This window comes from Pelecanus crispus, chromosome 1 (assembly GCF_030463565.1).
Source record: "Pelecanus crispus isolate bPelCri1 chromosome 1, bPelCri1.pri, whole genome shotgun sequence".
NCBI classification, from domain to species: Eukaryota; Metazoa; Chordata; class Aves; order Pelecaniformes; family Pelecanidae; genus Pelecanus; species Pelecanus crispus.
The window spans coordinates 63,247,060-63,265,721 of record NC_134643.1 but is presented as its reverse complement, the minus strand read 5'-3'; the positions used below and the strand labels follow the sequence as shown (position 1 = coordinate 63,265,721).

General features: G+C 42.0%; 2 protein-coding genes across 6 annotated transcripts; one reads left to right on the top strand and one right to left on the bottom strand.

Annotated features, from left to right (window-relative positions):
- Nucleotides 1-3,281: 3,281 nt before the first annotated feature.
- UQCC6 (ubiquinol-cytochrome c reductase complex assembly factor 6) lies at nucleotides 3,282-5,197 on the bottom strand. 3 transcript variants are annotated; one of them, XM_075726529.1, is made up of 2 exons: nucleotides 4,869-4,976; nucleotides 3,282-3,635 (listed from the first exon to the last, which is right to left on the bottom strand). In XM_075726529.1, exons 1-2 carry the CDS (start codon nucleotides 4,974-4,976, stop codon nucleotides 3,540-3,542), a joined length of 204 nt encoding a protein of 67 aa, XP_075582644.1. In that variant the 3' UTR covers nucleotides 3,282-3,539. The 3 variants fall into 3 exon arrangements, 1 of the variants encoding a protein (XP_075582644.1); XR_012831864.1 differs by lacking the exon at nucleotides 4,869-4,976 and adding an exon at nucleotides 4,380-4,512 and having other exon boundaries at nucleotides 3,596-3,635; XR_012831863.1 differs by lacking the exon at nucleotides 4,869-4,976 and adding an exon at nucleotides 5,157-5,197 and having other exon boundaries at nucleotides 3,607-3,635.
- Nucleotides 5,198-5,490: 293 nt separating this feature from the next.
- Nucleotides 5,491-17,951, top strand: TDG (thymine DNA glycosylase). Of its 3 annotated transcripts, none has more exons than XM_075713950.1 (10): nucleotides 5,491-5,502; nucleotides 8,104-8,252; nucleotides 10,896-11,125; nucleotides 11,641-11,710; nucleotides 12,985-13,120; nucleotides 13,200-13,282; nucleotides 13,369-13,463; nucleotides 15,030-15,201; nucleotides 15,506-15,634; nucleotides 16,712-17,951. In XM_075713950.1, the coding sequence occupies exons 2-10, from the start codon at nucleotides 8,159-8,161 to the stop codon at nucleotides 16,849-16,851; spliced, it is 1,149 nt and encodes a 382-aa protein (XP_075570065.1). In that variant the 5' UTR covers nucleotides 5,491-5,502; nucleotides 8,104-8,158; the 3' UTR covers nucleotides 16,852-17,951. The 3 variants fall into 3 exon arrangements, with proteins under 3 accessions (XP_075570065.1, XP_075570057.1, XP_075570046.1); XM_075713942.1 differs by lacking the exon at nucleotides 5,491-5,502 and adding an exon at nucleotides 5,596-5,626 and having other exon boundaries at nucleotides 16,715-17,951; XM_075713931.1 differs by lacking the exon at nucleotides 5,491-5,502 and adding an exon at nucleotides 5,596-5,626.
- The last annotated feature ends 711 nt before the right edge of the window (nucleotides 17,952-18,662 follow it).

Sequence of the window (18,662 nt, the reverse complement as noted above, 5' to 3'; positions counted from 1 at the left end):
TGACTCCTTTGTACAGAGTAGACAGTGGTAGCTTTTACAGCTGAGATGGTGGGGGGGGAGCCCACAAACTTCACACTGAGCTTGTGAACAACCAGAAGTGGCTTACTGCCTGTGAGCTTATACCACCCTCCATGATATTTGGCAACCATACCTTTAACTTGTGTAGCTACAGCAACAGCCCTCTTTTCTACAGTTTTTTAAAGGTGAAAGCTCTTGTATGTTAGAGTTATTCCTTAATGATGTTGTTCCTCTTACTCTATGTCTCTTTAGTATGGCAAAGCACTGTAAATACTTACTCTAACTCAAGCTGTATCTGTTGACAGCAAATTGTACTGTAGACAGGTTGAACTGGAGGCACTACTTGCTCTTGTATCAGTTTTAGATGTGGTTGGATGAAACACTACATTTTTTCTGAAACGCCTTCACAGGGCTCGTAGAAAGTGTTTACACTGAAGGGGGGTGTTCTCCCCACCTCTAGTAGTAGTACATGGGAGTAGTACTTCTATGTAGTGACTCTACTTAACCACACTTCTGTTTTGTTAACAGAACTTTTGTGGAGTTTTGCAATCTGAAGCAAAATAAACTTTGTAGTTAGGTGAGGGCACTAAACACTGACCTGAAGAACTTGCTTTCCATTTACTTTTACTAGGCTTCCATATTGCCCAAATACTGTTTCCATGCAATAAATGTATTGGTGTGGTTGCTGAGTTAGGGTTTATACAGAGGTGTTGGCTTTATGGAAGTATGCTGTTTGAGACTTCAAGGAATGGAAGCTTAGTTTTGGTTTTTTGAGGGAGTTTGGGGTTGGTTTGGGTTTTGCTCACTGCAGTAGTATCTTAGACACAGCATAAGAGTCTTTTGTTATTAAAACATGCTGAGTGGTCTAACCTAGAGTGTAGTTCAGCAGCTAGTGATGCCAGCTTTAATAGCAGTCCTTTGTTACAAGTTACTGAATAGGGCAAGTGCACCATTTCTTCTTAAGGCGTGGTCCTCTTACTATGGCAGCACAACTTTTGTGCTCTGTAGCGATCAACTGCTGCTGAGGTTTTGATTCAATACTTCCTAAAATACCACTTCTAGCAATACACCTCTGAGTATATCATCAATATGCACCCCTCTATATCTCTGAGTAGCAAATGTGGCTCAGGCCTACTGTATGGTTGAGAGCACTTTTGCAGCTAACAAACTTAAGAGGAGTATTGGAAGCATAGGGTTGTTTGCTACAGTATTCTTAATCTGTTAATGCCTTGCAGAATTAAGCAACCTTTGCTCTGTTACACAGCTGAAGTTCTCAATGCCTTGGCTGGTTTTAGGATGAGAGATCAGATTCAATTTCAGAAATAATAAAGAGCACACTTGAGAGTCCTGCTTTGTGCTGCTTCATCTTCCTCAGCTGAGGATATCATGTGCAACATAGCTGTCTACCCTGGAGTGACAAGTGTTTGCTATTAATAAGCACAAAATGCAGTTGTAGGCTTGCCTTTTGGTTTTTTTTTTGGTCAGCTCTCTGAAATAAAATAGTGTCAATGCTGGAAGAAGTGCCTCCCAGTCATACTGAGGCTATTTCTTTCAGTGTCACAGCCACACTGATTCTGGGGGTGTCACCTTGGCTGTTAAAACCTGGTGTACAGTCAGCTTTGCTGTTCCTAGATGGGCACTAACGAGAATGGTTTCCTCAGTGCTAGAAAAGGCTGGGGTAGAACAGATGCTCCCTGTTGCTCAGCTTCTATTAGTAGCAAGATAACATTCAGACATCCAATCCAAATTAGCAGTAACTTCCCTCTGCAGCCTTTAGATCTGAAGCGCCTTTAGAAAATAGGGAGAAATGCATCTTTTGTGTCAGAAATCAACAACAGAATGACAGGTGATACTCTGATTAAGTGTAACGGGGTAAGGGTTGGTGCATTCTGGCTCTAAAGGGATAGCTGAAAAACTGCTATTCCTGCCCTGGTTAGAACAGGAACAAAATACTGCTGAACTGCCCCACCTTGTCTCTTCAATAACCTTTATCTTATGCTAAGGTGGAAGGTTGTCAATCTTGGCTTTGTTTAGGTACAGTGAAGGAAAATGTAGTTTCACCAGAACTGACCCTAGTAAGATGTTCTCTTTGACTTCATTTGGGATTAACAGCTGAGATTTACTTGAGACCTTTACTATCAATGAGTGCTGTCATCTAGTAATACTAAGTACAGGCTGCAGCTTGAACATCCACACGGTCACATAAGAGCAGGAGAGGATCCCATCCCACTTCAGCTCCTTTTCTAGATCAGCCCATAGCTGCAAAACTCTGTGAGAGCAGAGCAGAGGCACATACACATGCAGAGGAACTATAAACCTTTCTTCCAAGGAAAACCACTCCAACTTAGGCAAACGTAAATCAAGTAACAGCTTCACAGCTGGAACAGATCTAAGAGTAGCACTTTCAGTGATCATTTCTGGATCTCTCTGCTATTGCAAGAGCTCCACGTACTTTGCCAGTAGGAATTAGGGAGCTTTGTTGTTTCCTTAATGGAATGTTGTTTCCTTAATCTGTCAGATTGTGGGTTTCTTTCCCGAGTTAAACCTGAGTGAGAACTGAGGATGAAGCCTCTGCCTTGTCTTGGTACCTTTCTCAAGGGGAAAGCAATCCCCAACCTTCACCACCTCTCCTGCGTACTATTCAAAAATGGGCTGTTGTACCATCTTTGCAGAATGTCAACTTTGTGCATCTTCTCGAGTTCCTGGTGCGAAAGCTTTGTGGCAGTTCTATTTCAGGACTGAAAGTTAAACCTGCACTAGTTATTTCAGAGTTTTGTGTATGTATAGCTATCAAAATCAGCCATAAACAGAAGAAGATGCCCAAATGGATAATTTCATACATAATTTCAGTGTAATATGTATTTGCCCCATTTTAATTAACATAAACAAGTTGCAAGATCCTCCCCAGCCTTAGAGTGGACCAAAGTAGATTTTCTGTCAGTAATACAGACAGAAAGCCAACGTAACTGCTGTTGCAGCAGTTAGCCAGCATTAGGAGTCCAGTGCAAGAAGTGCCACAATAAAGAATCTTTCCTATTTGTGTCATCACTTACTGTATCACGTTCTGGGTTACAGCCAGTAATACCGAGTTAAAGTTTAAAAAGGGGAGAAATGCCAACGGGTAAGTGGGGTTCTCCTCCAGATGAACAGGTAAGCTTATTAAGGCTAACAAGTGGCTGTAAAAGCTTGACTTTTCAATATGCTAAACTTCCTATACTTGTTAATCAGCTTAGAAGTTTCAAATTCCATCAGACTTGCCAATGTGCGTTTACACCTTTTATTCTGAAGGATACTTACGCTGCAATCAAGATTAAGAAGTCATAAGCATTTTGGCACACAACCGATTGGCCTTTTAACAACAGTATCCATTGTACTTTTATTTTTAATGCTGCCTGTAACTCTGCTTAAAGGAAACAAAAAGTATTGAAGGAGTACAGCACTTCACATGTGGATATCTGCAGTTGAAAGAGTGGAACAAATATTTTGTCAGTCCTAGTTTTCACAATGAACATAAATTCTGGTCACTGTTGTGAAGTTTGAACTTTGCTTGATCTTGCTTTTACACCCAACAGTTCTGTTTTCAGCTCTCCAGGCTTAGGAGGTATTTCAGGTATACTCTGTTAAAAATGGAGAAAGACATCAGGGTTGTGGCAGAAGAAAAATTAAATTCACAAAACAGTAAATTAGCATACTTTCAGGAGTCAGCATTATAGCTAAATTGTGCTTATACCACCCTCTTTTTGAGCACAGTATAATTCTTACATGCAAAACATTTTAAAAATTAAGCTATTACCTTTTTGTAATTTGACCTTTATTTAAAAGTAGCAAAATATGATTTGAAAAAAAGAAGGAAAAAGGAAGAATAGGCAAATTTCTTCTAAAGGAACAAAGCTTCTTTTGGCCATTTAGGAAAATAAGTTTGATTGAGATGTCTAGTACAGTTGACGTTTCCACACATATTCTTTCTCTTGGTGACAGAAGAAAAAGTTTCACTGCTTCTACCTTTCTGTTTTAGAAATTAAGCACTGAAACTGGAGATGAAATTTAAAAACCGAAAAGATACCAGATGACAGGGAATGTCAAGAACCACACCTCCTTAAGATTCGTGCTAGTTTAAAGAGGTGTAGATCATTAGATCATTCTGAATATGGCTATTTGCCTGTAATGAAGGCTACAGTAGACACTATTAAAATACATACATTCTTATGCATCTATCAGTGTTTTAAGCCTCATCACTTAAATTTTGACATGACAGCTCAAGCACGGCAATTTTTTAAACTTATTTCTGATTTGAAAATAGCACTGTGTTTTTTAAAAAAACCAAAAAGTATGCAGAAGCAGGAAGATGAGATAAGCCTTACAAGTTAGAAGGCCTCCAAGAGTCCTAATCAGCCATTAATATCCCCGGTGGATGGTCTCATTCGGAGCTTAGTTCTCTGTGACTGTAATTCTGATAGCCTTGATTCTCAGTCTGTCATTGTTTCTAATGTAAACTTTTGGTCACCCTCATTTCCATCACGGGGTGGGGGGGGGGGGGGGGGGAGTTTATTTAAACCTAACACAGCGCCTTCTCGCCACTTTTGCACGCTCTTTTCAGAAACCCACTTCTGAATCCCCTTCTGCATTAGTCTGCATAGCTTTTTTGTTTTCGGTACCACGCCGCCAGTTTGAAGGCGGCTCCCAGGAGACGACCCGGCTCCCCAGCCGCCGCTTCTCCCGACGCCGCTCATTTTTTGCAGTCGGGCCAGAGGCCTTTCCGACACCGAACCTCCACGGCAGACCCTCCGTCCCGCAGACGCGCTACCAGCCTCCGTAACGCAACCAGCGACCGGACCCGCCCGAGCACTTACAAGGTCAGGCCTGTAGTACCTGTGCACGACCTCGGCGCCGGCGAACATGGCCAGCATGCTGGCCGCCAGCGTCTTCAGGTAAGCGGGCCAGGGCACGCCGGCGGGCATGGCCGCGGCGGGGGGCGGGAAGGGGGCGGCTGCTCACGGAGGGGCTCGCACAAGGGAGCCCAGAGGCGGGAGAAGCGCGCAGGGGCCGCGGGCCCAGCGCCACCCGCCCGCTGGCGGCGGTTTAACCCCCCCCCCAGACACACGTAGCGCGCCGGACGTGCGTCATCCCCCCCCGCCTACCAGGGCGGCCGCAGCATGGCGGCGGGGTGCCGGGGGCGGGGGGGGTGCCGAGGCCCGCCCCTCGCGGAGGAGTACCCTGCTGCGGGTGACGCGGCGCAAGTCGTGACGTAGGCCCCGAAACCCTCCAGACGGCGGGAGGCGGCCCTGCGACCCGCCGGGCGCAGCTGAGCCGCCCGGCCCGCGCCCCGAGCGGCTGCTGCCGGCCCGGGGCCGCGGGGCAGCCGCCTCCGCCCGCCTCCCCACCGGCACCGGCGCCGGCGCCGGCCCCTCCCGCAGCGGGGCGGGCCGGCCGGCTGCGCGCTCCCATTGGCCGGCGCCGCTCACGTGACGCGGGGCTGCCCGGCAGGTCGGTTGGGGCGCTGAGGCGCGGGGGGAGGGGGCGGCGGGGGCGGCCGGTGACAATAGCCCCGGCGGGGACAGCGGCGGCGGCAGGCTCCGCGCCCGGGCATGGAGGCCGAAGAGTTGGGCAGGTACCGGCGCAGGCCTCGGAGCCGCGCTCGGGCCTCGCGTTGGGGATCGCCGTTCTCCTCCTTCCCCGCCCCGCGGCCGGGGGGAGCCGGGGCCGGGCTGTGGCGGCCCCCCGCCCCCCTTCCCCGAGCCCGCCCTGGGCACGGAGGGCGAAGGGAGGGGAGGGGAGGGGGGCCGCCCCCGGGGGGGTGGGGGTGAGAGGTGGCGCGGCGAGATGGGCCCGGGGCCGTGGGGCGGCCCTCTGGGCCTGTCTGGGAGCGGCGTGGGGGTGGACGGGGGCGTTGGGCTGTGGGGAGCGTGGGGCCCGATGCCGCCGTTTGTGTGTCCCGGGTGGGCGCCGGGGGAGGTGCCCGGAGGGGGAGCTCTGCGTGGGAGGGTGCGTGGGGTTGGTGGCCGTACGAGGGGGACCTGGCGGGCGCTGATGTGGGTGAAGGGGGACCGGCGCGGGGCGGGGACCCACGGGCAGGGGGTGCGTGGGGCTGCCTGTGTTTAGTAGGGGGGAGGAAGAAGGAGGAAAGTTGGTGCGTGCTGGCGGCCGGGGGCGGCGGGGCTTGGGGCAGGAGGGGCAGCGCCGCCCGTTTGGTGCCGGGGGGGGCGTGGAAGGGGCGGGCGGGCAGCCCTGCTGTGAAGGGGCCTCTGGCTCGGTTGGGGCTGCAGTGGGGACGGGGCTTGCTGCGTGTTACGGAACACACGCGTGTGCGTGCATGCGGGGGAGGCCCGTGTGTGTAGAGGGGGGGTTGTAAATGATTTAATATTTGGTTTTGTTCTGGCGGACATACCTTTTTTTTCTCTTCTCTCTCTTCTTTTTCCTTCATTTTGAGCATGAACTGAAGAGGGGGTTAAATCGCTACCTTTTTCCTCATGGAACTGAAAATATTTATTTAAATGTTCCATAAGATACACGTTAATAACAAAATACTCTGTTTCTGAACCCATGCGAGAAAAATGATCTAAAAAAATTGCATATGATGGTTAGAGGTGGGGGTAAAAGCTCTCTTTCATCTCATTACCGTGTGGTTAGAGGACTTGTCCATGATATGGTGCAAATTTTCCTCTGTTTAAAGGGAATTTTATTCCCTTGATAAGAAGGAGACTATATACGCATAAAATAAGAAGATATGTATTATAACAAGACTTGTTAGAGACTCTTCTTGGGTTAGCTGCTCTCACATCTTTCTTGCTTTCTTCTGCTCTGTATAATTAAGCATTTATTACATTATGAACTGGATTCTACCTGTCTCAGCTGTGGTTCCTAATACAAATCTGAGGATCAGTTTTGTTCTGTGTAGTAACTGCACAAGTATTTCCTATAAAATGGAACTCTTCCAGCAGGGGGGGTTGAGGTATTTACTGTACTCTGAAAATCCTCTGTGACTTTGTAAGGCAACTTCCCCAGGAATCTGACAGACCTACATTCAGATTTGTTCTCCTTGATTCAGGACAGGTATTTGGATCAATATCAGTGTCCTGATCACAAGACTGTTCTGGCTGTAGACTGTTCTGGCATAAATCTGATTTACAGTGGGATTCTTAAATATTCTTAAATACCCATTGCGTAATAGAGAATAGTCCGTTCTTTTGACATACTTATATGTATATAAAAATTATTTGGTGTTTTTATGAATAGCTCTGACGTGATAAAATTATTTCCTGAAAGCTTACTGTTCACAAAGTCTTTTTGATGTATTTGTGTGGCCGTAGAATCTATGGGCAAGAAGGCGGCTGCACAGGTAGAAGGGAATGACAGTATGAAGCAGAAGTTTGTGTTGGGGTGTGAGGGCTGTATGTGACTAATAAATGCGTGGAGTGAAAGAGCTGTATATGGAAAAGTATCTTTGTGCATGGAAGGAGACTGCATCTCTGTGCGTGTGAACACTTCCATGTAGAATAAGTGCAATATCTGTGTTGGGATTCAGCGTACGATAACCAGACAACATCTGCCACACGATTTGTTAAAGCTTTTAATAATCTGCATAGTAACTAATGCTGTGTGTATTCATAATGCTTCATAGCCCAGAAAGATTTATCCATTCTGTATCGTATCAGACAAAGTAACTGATGTTAACATTAAGAAAATCTAAAACTTGGGAAACTTGAAGTCCAAAGAGTTTAACTCGCTTGTGTTGTAAATTGTCGATATGTTTAAATAGACAGTTTGCCTTGGTAACGTGTGCTAGAGTGTTTTTTCAGGAAAAAAAGGGAAAAGCTCCATGCTTCACTTACAAATGTTGTCATTTGTCCACATTATAGTAATCACAAGAGAACTGTACTGTTAATGTTGGGTTTAATATCCCCTGATACTAGCTAAGCAGTCAGACTGCTTAGTGGATTTGGATAATTTACTGCCTTGTTATTAGAGTCATTGGAGAATATAAGTGCAGTGCATGCCAGCCTTGACAGATGTTTACAGTCTGTTTGGTACATCACTAAACTTCTAAACTGTTGGTAAATTATGTCCCTCTTTTTCTCCCTTTCTAAGATACTACGCGTATCTTCAGCAAGCTCAAGCTTTTTACGCATTTCCGTTCCATCAAATGATGACTGCAGCGCCTAACATGGAAACCATGACTGAGCAGCCGACTCTAGAGGGCATTCCAGAGCCAAACATTGCTCAGGAGCCTCCAAAAGGTAGTTTGACTGGGCTGGGCTAAGTGAGCTAAAACGTTAGTAACTGATTGGGGGAAAAAATTACTGATCTTAAACTGCTTCTTTGGACCTATTGGTTTTCTTGATGCTCTCTGAAGAAGTATTGATTAACTGTATTCTTTTAAGTAACATTTGTTACCAGACAATTAAAAAGATAAGAAGTAAACCCAGGTGGTAGTATTCACATTGTTCAGTCTCACAAAATTATCTTGTTGCAGGAAAAGTATATACTTGTTTCAATAGATAAACGTATCATTTTTAGCTGATTTCGTGGGTTTTAATATTACGCTAGAGAAGTTTTCTTTTTTCAGTCTAATTTTTTTTTAATTTCTGCAAGAAAAGTGCAGTATAATAGTGTTTATTTGAAATATTTTTGTTTAAATGGTGTTTTAGTGTGTTGTAGTAATCACAAATAGTTAATTGCTGATCTACACTAAGGAGTGTTTGGTTTTAGTGAGGCTTATTTAAAGAAATACAAACAATGCTGGAAAGCATCCTGTATGTGACACAAGTTTTGTACTTTATGCACTTGTACGTTGCCTTTCTTTTCCCCCACTAGGATTTTGTACACTTAGGCTTTACACTGACCATGCCAAGAAAAGATCCCTTGTTATGTTACTCTTATGCTTGCTCTTTACCACATAAAAAGGTAGTGACCTCTACCATTCTGATTCTGTAGCAAATATTCACACACTGAGTTTCATTTTGCTTTTAATATATAGATATAGGTCAGAGCTCTCTGTACCAAGGCAATTGATCAGCCAGTTCATGCAATGACATTGCTTGTTTCAGTGCATCCTTTTATAAGCTTCAGTTTTTCTTTTTTAGTTGTAATGCTTGGCCAGATGAAGTCATAAGAAGAAAACCTCCAGTTTAAAACAGTTGCAGCTGCTCTATTCATTCACTGTATTATTCACTACAGTTAGGATGCATCTTAATTGCCATATAGTTAGGCTTCTTTTGCAGCTTTGGTATCGGAGAGCATGATGTCACCATGAGCACGCTGTTTGACTGCACTTTCAAGTATTTTTAGACAACCGTAATCTTCTTTTATGAAGCTGTTTCCTAATATTTTTGCAAGAAATGAAAGCTGAATAAGGCCTTCAAAGGCAGGGCTTGCAGATTTACCAAATATGTATGAAATTTGCCGGAGCATATATGAAAGGCAAAGATTTGGAGTCCAGCTACCTGCTGTGATGAAAAAAGTAAAATTTTTAGGATTACTGTCTGAAAGGCTGCCCTGGCATTGTTCATCTTTCATGACAGCATCTGGTTCGTAGGTACCTGATCAGCATGAGAGTTAGGAGGATGTTATCCTGCTTCATTTGAAATACATCCAACTCAGAGCAGTCAGAGTATCTGTGGCATTTTGCTGTCACATGAAAAACTTCCTATTTTTTCGAGGGGTAGGAGAGAAAAGCTGCTTATGTGCCTCACCAAGTCTGTGCCTTTCTAGTCTCTTCTTCATTGTAACTAGATTATAGCTTGAGTACTGTTATTTACAGCTTTCCTAAGCTCTAGTGATGTGGTGGGAATTTCACATGACTTTTTGTCCTTGTAAGAAAGCTGAGTGCAAACCAAAACAGCCCCAAAAAAGTTTGCAGACTTAGGGCAGTGCCCTTGTATCCACCATGTTTATTTCTTACCTGAGGGAGAGTTTCATCTAGAAATTTTGAAAGTAAGATGAAGTCTCAATTTTAAAGTAATAGATTACCTTGGCTCTTTGCTGATTGCTGCTAAATATGCTTTCATACTTTTGAAGCTATGTTCTGCAACTCAACGTTATTAATGAGCAAGGATAGAGAGCAATCTCTGGGTGGTCATGTCACGACCAGTACCTGTGCTGATCGAATCTCTAAGCTTTAGGGGCCAGAAGATGAGGAAGTTTCAAATGAGTGAACAGTGACTACTTTATGTTTGCATTTTTAAAATAAAAATTCACATTTGGTGTCACTCATTCAAATTGAAGCTCTCATACACTACCTTGCTGTACGATGCACTGGATGGTATCTATTCTGTACACAATAAATAATAGCTTATTTAAAAATTTTAAAAAAATTGTTAAAAAAAAAATAGCTTATGCAGCGTTCAGCCTATGTGTTTGTGTTCCTGACAAGGAACCTACACTGTAGGTAATCTTTGAGACCTTTGGCTTTTGACGTGCTGTTCAGTTTCTTCAATATGTTATGTAATCTGTAACAATCAACTTTCATATTTAGAAGCTCAAGTGTGAATGGTAGAGTAGAACTTACTATCGCATTCCTTGGGACCTAAGCTTTGATTTCTGGCATAACCTCCAAAAGAAATTAAACTGTTTCCAAAGGATTGTTGCACACAGCATGTAGACAACATAACCTAGTCATGAGGTTATTCTTGCTTTGTATCCTAAGTCAACATGGTTGCCTGTGAGTAGTGTGTGTGTCTGTGGTACAGAGACACCCAAGCCTGCTCTCTGTTGAGCCTGCAAAACCGAGATTCATCTGATAGTTGTTTACATTAATTAATTTTGAAGGTAAATTTATCTGTCTGGTTTCTTTTTGTGTCCATACATTTAGCTTGGTCTTTTTGAATATCCACACTGCAACATTAGAAATGTACAAAAAGAATATTTGCTGTGTATTTCAGAAGTTAAAAAAGGAGGAAGGAAAAGAAAAGCCAAAGCAACTGAGCCAAAGCAACCCAAAAAGCCTGCTGCTAAAAAAGAAAAATCAGCCAAGTCAAAAGGCAAACAAGAAAAGATCACAGATACTTTTAAAGTCAAAAGAAAAGTGGACCGTTTTAATGGTGTATCTGAAGCTGAACTTCTGACCAAGACTTTACCTGATATTTTAACCTTTGATCTGGACATTGTAATAGTAAGTTACTCACAGTTACAAGATTAGGTAGAAAAGTGAATAGTCTGTACTCGCTGGTTATGGTTTACATTGCTTCTGCTTACTTATCTATATTGCTTATATGGCAAGATCTTGCAAGATAAAGTATATAAACTGTTTCCTGTGTGTAGAGCTGCTTTGCATTTTCTGTTAAAAATCATAGTAACATAGTTCTAACTTCTGAGAAGTCTAAGGCTTACATATAATAATAATACATAGTCATGAGAGACCGTTACTTGACACTTTATTTACTGGAAGTGCTACACCAGTGGCTGTAAAACACACTGTGAGCTGCTCTTTTGACATTGCACATCTAAATTAGACACTGCTATAAAATTGTAAGGTTTTTTAAATAATGATGGAAGGTACCATTAACACAGTTTTCTTTATTGACAGTAACTTAAAGAGAATTGAGTAAGTACGCTCACTGTTACTTGATTAAATTCCTGACTAGCGAGCCATGTTCTCATCATTAAAATGGACTGGTATCTTTGTAGATTGGCATAAACCCTGGCTTGATGGCAGCTTACAAAGGACATCATTACCCTGGACCTGGAAACCATTTTTGTATGTTTTTGTTTTCCTTTCCTCTTACAGAATTTGCAGAACTTTGTTAGAACTTGTGGCATTTTAATTAAACTGGTCTGGGTTTTGGTTTTTGCCCTTTTTTTTTTTTTCTTTGGATGCAGAGAGCGATTTTGCTTTTAAACATGCAAGAGTGATTTAAATCCCATAATTACTTCTGTCAAATACTGTACATAAAAAGGAATAAGAGAGGAATAATCAGTGACATTCAGTGCAGCTTTAGAATTGTCATGTAAACACAGTTTACCAGATTGTATTACCAAATAACTTTCTGCCCTGTTAATGTGCAACATAAGGAATAAAAATAAATCTCTAATACTTGAGTTATCAAGGGTAAGTCAATAGGCATTCATCTCTGCTAAACAAGCTTTCTAACTGATGAAAAAGCAAAAACCATTGCCCTTTCCCAGCAAACATATGCATCTAGCATACCTGATTCTCCAGATAGGTATTTTTTTCCTAGGTATTTTTCCATGTAAATAACATTTTCTGCAGCATGTTCTCATAAAGAAAGTTCATATCTGAGCTCTGTTGGGAGCTCCACGTGGGCTAATTTGCAGCCCTGTGACACTCCAGCCAAAATTCTTCTAGTGCTGAGCAGACTTATAAATGGGGCTTGGGTATTTCTCTGGTGTTCTGCAGACTAGCTAGACTAATAGCCTCCTTTACTGAGAAGCAGACCAGATATGCATGCTCTGACAAATCCAGGTGTTTGCAAGATTCCCGATCGTTAGTAGGTAGCTGTGGTTAATTTGTGCTTAAGAGATTGGCAGTGCACATCACCCAGACTATACTTTTATACGTTAAATATGAATGTAAGATGTCAACGGGTTCTGTCAGAGAGGCCCAGTGCAAGGAGAAGTGATGGCAAGGTTGTAAAAGAAAACTGGCACTTGTATTTGCTACATGCTTGCCCACAAAAAGCCATGTTGATTACATTCGCTCCCTGCTTAAGTGAATCACAAAATCTAAAGCTCTTTCTGAACTTTTAGAATAAAAGTCTGGTTTCCATACACAGGATCATGGTGAGAAATTCCTGTTGTTCACTAGGGGTTTTCTATCCTCTTGCAGTAGATAAAGTAATTTTGGCTATTTTAAACTTTTCTGATAGGGCAGTAGTCTTCCCAAATTAACTCATGCTCTGTTAACATAGATTCTTCCTTTAGCATTCCAGTACTCTGACAGTTGAGGGGTTTTTTTTGGTTTTGTTTTCTTTTCCTTGGAAAAAGGCAAATGCATGTCTTTCTACCTCACAGGGAAGTGTCTGTTCATGTCTGGTCTAAGTAATGAACAGCTGAACCATATGGATGACCACACCTTGCCACATAAATATGGGATTGGATTTACAAACATGGTTGAAAGGACAACACCTGGAAGCAAAGACCTCTCCAGGTAGGATAACAAGGGGGAATATCATGCTTGTTAATGAATTAATAGTTGTGATTATAACTTTGAGTACTCTCTCTTTTAGCAAAGAGTTTCGGGAAGGAGGGCGAATTCTGATGCAGAAGTTACAAAAGTATAAACCTCGTATAGCAGCTTTCAATGGAAAATGTGAGAACCTTGATTTTAAATAAATTTGTTCTGTCAGTAGCTTTTTTTTCCTTTGGTCCACTTATCCTATCTTCTTTTCATCTTAGGTATTTATGAAATTTTTAGTAAAGAAGTTTTTGGAATAAAAGTTAAGAACTTGGAGTTTGGACTGCAGCCACACAAGGTGCCAGATACAGAAACTGTAAGTATTGATACTGAGAAACAAAACCAGGGCACTCCATTTTGGTTATTTCAAAACTAATGAAGTCTCAGGACTTGCACACATTTGCAATAATGTCCACATTTGTCCAAAGTACAAGGGATGGGAAAAACACTTACTTAAATAGAGAAAGGGGGATAGTGCAATTTTCAGACACATCTTTAATGCAGCTTCTTCGGACTTGCAGACTTTTATTTGGGAAATGGTGTACTATAGTTAGCAGGTTACAGCATTCTCTGAGGACTGTCTAAAATATGAAAAAAATATACATGCTTTTATGATAACTATCATGTACTTTCATCTGATTCTCTGTGTCCATTTCCCAGTACGTTTGTATCACTGAATTTTGATATCAAACATGACCATGGTGCTAGTAGTGTCACAGTGGGGGAGAAAGAATAGCAAGTCCGTCGTTGTGCTGTTACACGCTACAGCTACAGCATTACTGGATCTGGGCACGCCCAAGCACTTCCATCAGACTCAGTCTTCTTAAGCGGATTTGCAGCTTGAAATTAAATTGGACACTTAAGATAAAATAAAGTGTGATGAAGAGTGCATTAGTCATAGACATCTAGTCCTGGAAGGTGCCTCAAGAGACCAGCTATGTATCGTCACAAATAGGTTTGTTTAACGTGTTCTTATAAACAGGTTAAGGCAAAGGCAGTTACACTACCTGCCCAGGTAGCTTATTCCAAAGCGTCATTACCTTGTCAGTTCAAAAGTTTGGGTTGTTTTTATTTCTACCCCAAATTACTAGTGCTGCAAGTTTAAGCTCAGTTTAAGCTGTCCTTCTCTAAAGGTGAAGTGTTGACATCGGAGCCTGAAGAACTGTTGGTGATAAAGTGCTTGCTTCTTAAGTAGCCCTTAAAGACTTCCGCAGTAAATGTATTTGTGAGAAAGATAAATAATCCTCTGTACTAGTATTTGTTCATAAATACTGCATGGTAATAAAAGTACTGGATTCAGTTCCTTTTTCCTGAACTAACTTTATGCCTTTAGTTAGGGCTGTTGGCAGAGATAGAGACGCTTCAGTTGGTTTCAACCATGCTAACTCCAGAGTTTCAAACCCTGGCAAGTGTGATGCAGACGCTCTTGGCCAAGAAGCCAGGGTAATTAACCTGTGATGCCACCTTCAGTAGTTTGGGGTGTTTGCATGCTATCACGTACTCCTCTGGGGACTTTCTGGCTCAGAGCTCTGCTTGCTCAGGGAGTTCTGGAGTGTGCTCTGCTCTCTGGCATACACTTGTAAATTGTACTACTTGTAACGCATGCTGGTACTGCTTCTTCTGCAGCACATAAACAACTGGTGAAAATTGCTCTCTCTTCAGCAGCTGATAATCAGCCCCTCTCTTTAGGGCAAGACATCTAGCTGGCCAAGAAAAACGAAAGGCTCCTTTTATCCTCTCCCACGACCACCCATGGCATTAGGTGGAGTTTGTACAAAGGGTTAAAACAGTGACCTTAACTGTTAAGTTATTCTCGATGCACCAAATACTACCTCATAGTTCAGGGACCAGTAATGCTATTTTTCTTGTTCTTTGTCTCAAGCTCTGCTATGTTATGCCATCATCCAGTGCAAGATGCGCTCAGTTTCCTCGTGCACAAGATAAAGTTCATTATTACATAAAGCTGAAAGACTTAAGGGATCAACTGAAAGGCATTGCACCAAACACAGAGGTGCAGGAGGTGCAGTACACGTTTGACTTACAACTTGCACAAGGTATAGTGGTTATTCTGTTAGTATTTTATTAAAATGTGGTGTAATGTACAAAACAACTAGCAGTTTCTCAAGCAAAAAGAAACAAAGAATTTAGGGGGAGGGAAGAGATATGCCATCTTTTCTAAATCATGGGGCGTAGAATTACACATTCCACTCTCTTTTTAGTACAATCTTAATTACCTAAGGGGAGCAGGAATTATCTTGTAAAATGTGTGGCTCGCTTTTTTTCAAGTGTTCTCTGATAAAAACACTCTTTGGTCATTTTTGTTCTGAATATTAATAATGAGGTCTTCTCTTTTGGCAGAGGATGCTAAAAAGATGGCTGTCAAAGAAGAAAAATACGATCCAGGTTACGAAGCAGCGTATGGAGGAGCTTACTGTGATCGTGCACCGTATGAAAGTGAACAGTGCAATTTCTCTTCAAATGGAACTGGTAAAGTGTGGTGCTTGGGGCATTCAGTCTGTAAACCATTACTTACAAACAAACTTGCACAATTCATACAATATATTTGAAGTATAGCAGCAGTTAAACTCTAACGTAATTGAGGGAATGTATAGTTTTTGTGAGAGGGAAATAAAAGTAATTTACTTTATTTAAAATTGATTGTTTGCAACTTCAAACTGTTTTCCCAAACTCTGACTGGCTCCCAAGATCTGACAAGCAGACACAACCAGGGACTTACACAGTAAAGCTCTTCACCTACAGTGACTTGTATAACTGCATCATGCTTTTCAGAGCAAAAGAGAGGGTTGGTACTTCTTTTTTTTTTTTTTTTTCATTCCCAAGGAAAGCAAAACCAAAGAATGGTGGAACAGATAAAATAATAGCGCAGTTGAGGTCGTTCCATTGCTGGTGGGCCAGATGTAGGAGCAGTATTGGAAGGATGAGTCTGGTCATCTAGTTGTAATTAAGAAGCTGGGAATTTTACTTCCCAAAATACCACCAACTGTAATTAAAAAAAAAAAAAAAAAAGAAAACAACAGCAGAAGCAGTAACCTTGGAGTACCCACCTTCCTCTGAAGTCTTGAATTTTCAGTCCTAATCTCACTTACGTTGTGAATTGAAATTTGCATTCTGTCTACCCTACTTTGTCAAAGAGAATGTCCTTTTGAGATGAAAAAATTCATTTATAGTAAGCACTGCAAAGTGAGGTATTCTTTTAAACATTTAGACTTTTAATTTATAAATATGCAGTCACCCTTCAAAGAAAGAAGATTTGAAGAAATTCTAATTTGAGGAAATGATTTGGATCTACAAAAGTAGATGCTCAGAAGAAACATGTGAACTGCAGCCTGAGTAGGTGGTTGAAAAATAGCGAGGAAAGATGGAAACTGCAAATACTTTTTTTTTATGATTACTTTTTAGGGGTTGTTTTGGAGGCTTGGGGTTTGTTTTGTGGTTTTAGGGGTTTTTTGCTAGTGGCATCATATGTATTTTAACCATTTAGTTTTAGTTAGTGGTATCAGCTGCATTTTTAAAACTGTATTGTATTATTTTTGTTTGTTTTAGCAGCGAGCAATCCACAGTACTGTGAGGGGTCGTCCTTCGGTGAGGTTCCTAATGGACAGTGGATGACACAGTCCTTTGCAGACCAGATTCCAGAGTTCAGTGCTGGTATGACACAGGAAGAAGAGGGGAGCAGTGCGTAAGAGCTGTTCCTTCTCGGCTATGCATACATGCTGCAGTTTTAATGCAGTGATCAAGATTGGTACCTCGGTTCTCCAACTGAAGCATTTTAATAGTATTTTATCTCCCCTAGTTATTTTATTATAGTCCAAAGTAAGTGTGTGGTAGGCTCAAATCAATGAACTAGATAATTTTAAGGAACTGTCCAAACTTTTTTAAAAAAAGTTAGCCCTTTTTTTGTATATGAGTTTTATATTTAATGTATACCATTTCTTGCAGTTTTGGACAAATTGCTTTCTCATTTGTGAAGGTTTCTTTGGGGCGTTAATTTTATTCCGTAAGTCGTAATGTAGTAGTAACAGCAGCAGTATACTTTTTACTGATGCCTCCATATTTGGATATCTCATAACCCTTTTATATCCGGAGGGGAAAATGGGAAGTGTACTCTTATCTTACACGAAGTGGTGTTTTTAATCATGCACAGTTAAGAAAATTGTGCTTTTTAAGTCTGCCTTTTACCTTCTCAAAATGTGCAGAAAGTTGTGTTCCGCAGCTGTGAGTACCGAGTATTTTCTGGGTGGGAAGAGGGAGCTCTGCCTATGTAGTGATTGGACCATATTCACGATTAAGGGAGTGGAGACATCATCTCAAGTCACAGCACTGGGGAGGAAAATTTGTGTCACACAGGAGAGGGCCTAAATATTCTAGCTGAGCTGTCTTAGGGTAAGGTGTCCCTACGACTCCATCTCTTTCCCCCTTACATTCCAATGTAAGGAACTGGAATTCCTTAAAACAAAACACCAAACAAAAAAAATGCAACTATGGTGGTTCTTGAATTCTGTGGCATTTAAACTCCCTGTCATTTCTGTGTGATTAGTCTCTTCACCTGGCCTTTACCAGGAGCCAGCCCCTTAAACAGATGACATTGTAGGGAATTGAAAGACCGTATTCCCTGTAAAAACCATGTACAGCTACATTGTTTACATCAGGTGCAATTAGCACAGGGTGAAAGACGCTTGCTATTTAGCAGTTTTTGACATTCAGTTCTCTTCAATCTGTAAGACCATAGAGGGTGTTCTCCTTATTCCTCTTACAAGTGAAAAATACTAAGTTAAATAAGGGCAGCTGTAGAAACTACAACTCTTGTCTGAGGAACTTGCTGAAACAATACACATTTTTGGCCAATATTGGTGACTGAGAAAGAAGTGAGATTCCATGCTTGTGCCTAACCATCATCATCTTTCCCTCTTCTATCATGTGAGGAAGAGATGACGTAAAAGCAATAAGCTGATCAAAACATTAAAGTTTTGATGATCTTATGACAGTAGGTGCTTCACATACTTGAAAAATAGATACAAACAGTATCTCCGCAATCCGCACCGGTCAGAGATTCCTGTACCGGTCTGTTTTATCCTTTCCTCACAGCCAGGGACAGTTGTCACACACTGAGTGTAACTAGCTAGCGTAGACTCTAATCCTGCTGTAACAGCCCTCACTGAGATCACACACTGTCAACCTGTTGTGAGGCAGGCATGATGTTTACAGTCTTCTTCCCAAATTATGTGGCTTAATTCTGAGAGTCTTAAGTCAAGTAAGCGTGCATTATGATTCTGATCTGTGTTTATTAGCTTCAGCATAAAGCTGCTCGGTATATTGTCAAAAAGGTGTAGGATTTGTCTTGTCTGTTATTTAAAGTGTACTGTATCATGTATCGCTGTTTACATGGATGTTTTCCTGCAGGTGCTCAAAGTATCTTGCATCAGGGATTTGTTACAATTCAATTTTATTTTTCAACAAAACCAGACAAATTAGCACTGCTGAGTATGTAGCACAG

Coding starts and splice junctions, on each gene's coding strand:
- TDG (XM_075713931.1), top strand. CDS start 5,604: ATGGAGGCCGAAGAGTTGGGCAG. Junction 11,711..12,984: donor TGGACCTGGAAACCATTTTT/GTATGTTTTTGT, acceptor TCTACCTCACAG/GGAAGTGTCTGTTCATGTCT. Junction 13,283..13,368: donor AGCAGCTTTCAATGGAAAAT/GTGAGAACCTTG, acceptor TTTTCATCTTAG/GTATTTATGAAATTTTTAGT.
- UQCC6 (XM_075726529.1), bottom strand. CDS start 4,976: ATGCCCGCCGGCGTGCCCTGGCCCGCTTACCTGAAGACGCTGGCGGCC. Junction 3,636..4,868: donor GGTACTACAGGCCTGACCTT/GTAAGTGCTCGG, acceptor CATTTTTAACAG/AGTATACCTGAAATACCTCC.